This window comes from Volvox carteri, assembly GCF_000143455.1.
Source record: "Volvox carteri f. nagariensis unplaced genomic scaffold VOLCAscaffold_13, whole genome shotgun sequence".
Taxonomy (NCBI): domain Eukaryota; kingdom Viridiplantae; phylum Chlorophyta; class Chlorophyceae; order Chlamydomonadales; family Volvocaceae; genus Volvox; species Volvox carteri.
Genome location: NW_003307556.1, coordinates 1,014,398 through 1,015,947, shown reverse-complemented (window position 1 = coordinate 1,015,947; position 1,550 = coordinate 1,014,398). Strand labels below are relative to the sequence as shown.

Here is a 1,550-nt window from a genome sequence, read left to right as displayed (position 1 = left end):
GTCGTACGCGGGGGGTAGTGCTGTCAGTCCGATGTCTGTGTGTGGAGGGGGAGGGGGTAGGGGGGGAGGGAAAGACGAACCACACACGATTGAAGCTGCTGCCAGGGCAAGAGAGTATCAAACGTAGAACTGACCGAAAGGCGTCCGTGGCGACCGTGACCTCGAGATGACGAAGTGAAGAAGATGTCGAAAAGACTACCTACCTAAGCCGCCAGAACTAAAAAAGAAGAAATAATATTGCCAAGCCGTAATGAAGTAGGTGTAGAAAAGTAGTTGTGAAGGCGGCGGAAAAGTAGTAAAGTAGTGCTGTCGTAAAGGTGGCATAAAGTTGCTGGCCTGGACAAATAGCTGATTTGCTGATACTGAAAGGCTGTCGGTATGCAAGTGCTCCTCCCAACCCCCCAAACTAAAACGCGCGACCGACCCGACCGACCCGACTATCCTAGTCCGGCTAGCCGACCGGCGCCAACGCGATATACCAAAGAAGCTCGAACCACTCTTTGGACTCACCTGGTCAGGCCGCAAAAGCAGCGGGCAAAGGCACATGCGAGGCAGAGAGGTGGGAAAGGGGGGGAGGAGGGGAGTTTACAAAAACCGGATGTTGCTCTGCCTGCCAAATAACGCTGTGAGGCGGCATCATCACAAGCTGACAAATGTTTGTTTCGAGTGGTTAGGTAAAAGAGCGACGGTTGCTGTGGAACAGTTGTGGGCTGTTGGTGGTGCCGTACAGTACTACAACGTCTTGGCGAGGCGGGGCGACGGCCCTGGAAAAGATAAAAAAACGAACCTGCAGCGGCTGTGCCGTGATGCGCTTGGGCCGCAGCGCCGCCGCCACGTCAGCCTGTACGGCAGCCGGTCCCGCCGCGCCCACCAGCGCCAGCGGACTGGCCACGGGCCCCGCGACGTGTTTTATGGAGTGCGGTACATCGGCGATGAGTGCTGCGGGGTCCCCGATAGCGCCGTACTCCCCGCCGGCGTTGAACCGCGGGAACGCGGGCAGCGGCATCTTGCACTTGCCCAGGGCCATGGCGCTAGCCTGCAGGCGCGGTGTGTGTGTGTGTGTGTAGATATGTTTGTCCGTGAGTGTTTTTTGGTTTTGGGGGGGGGGTTCGTCCGGGAGTAGACGGCGCGCCGCGTCACCACGTGAGGGGTGTGAGGGGTGTGAGGGGTGTGAGGGGTGTGAGGGGTGTGAGGGGTGTGAGGGGTGTGAGGGGTGTGAGGGGTGTGAGGGGTGTGAGGGGTGTGAGGGGTGTGAGGGGTGTGAGGGGTGTGAGGTAGGTGAGGGACGGATCAGGAGCAGCTGCAAAGGGGGGTGTCGAGCCCCCCTCAGTCGTTCCCCCACCCGCACTGCCCAGCTGCATGCACATGCACATGCACGTGCACAGCACCCCTTCTTACCCCTTCTTACCCCTTCTCCCTCCCCTTCTCCCTCCCCTTCTCCCTCCCCTTCTCCCTCCCCTTCTCCCTCCCCTTCTTACCCCTTCTTACCCCTTCTTACCCCTTCTTACCCCTTCTCCCTCCCCTTCTCCCTCCCCATCTCCCCCCCTTCT

At 59.5% G+C, this 1,550-nt stretch overlaps 1 protein-coding gene across 1 annotated transcript in view; it reads right to left on the bottom strand.

The window, feature by feature from the left end:
• Positions 1-23: 23 nt before the first annotated feature.
• The window catches only part of VOLCADRAFT_117087 (uncharacterized protein), a gene marked incomplete at both ends in the record, with an annotated part of 5,190 nt that continues 3,663 nt past the window's right edge, over positions 24-1,550 (bottom strand). Inside the window, 2 exons of the mRNA XM_002949103.1 lie at positions 24-35; positions 788-1,036. Of these exons, the coding sequence (XP_002949149.1) occupies positions 24-35; positions 788-1,036 (261 nt within the window). The remainder of the gene's footprint in view (positions 36-787; positions 1,037-1,550) is intronic.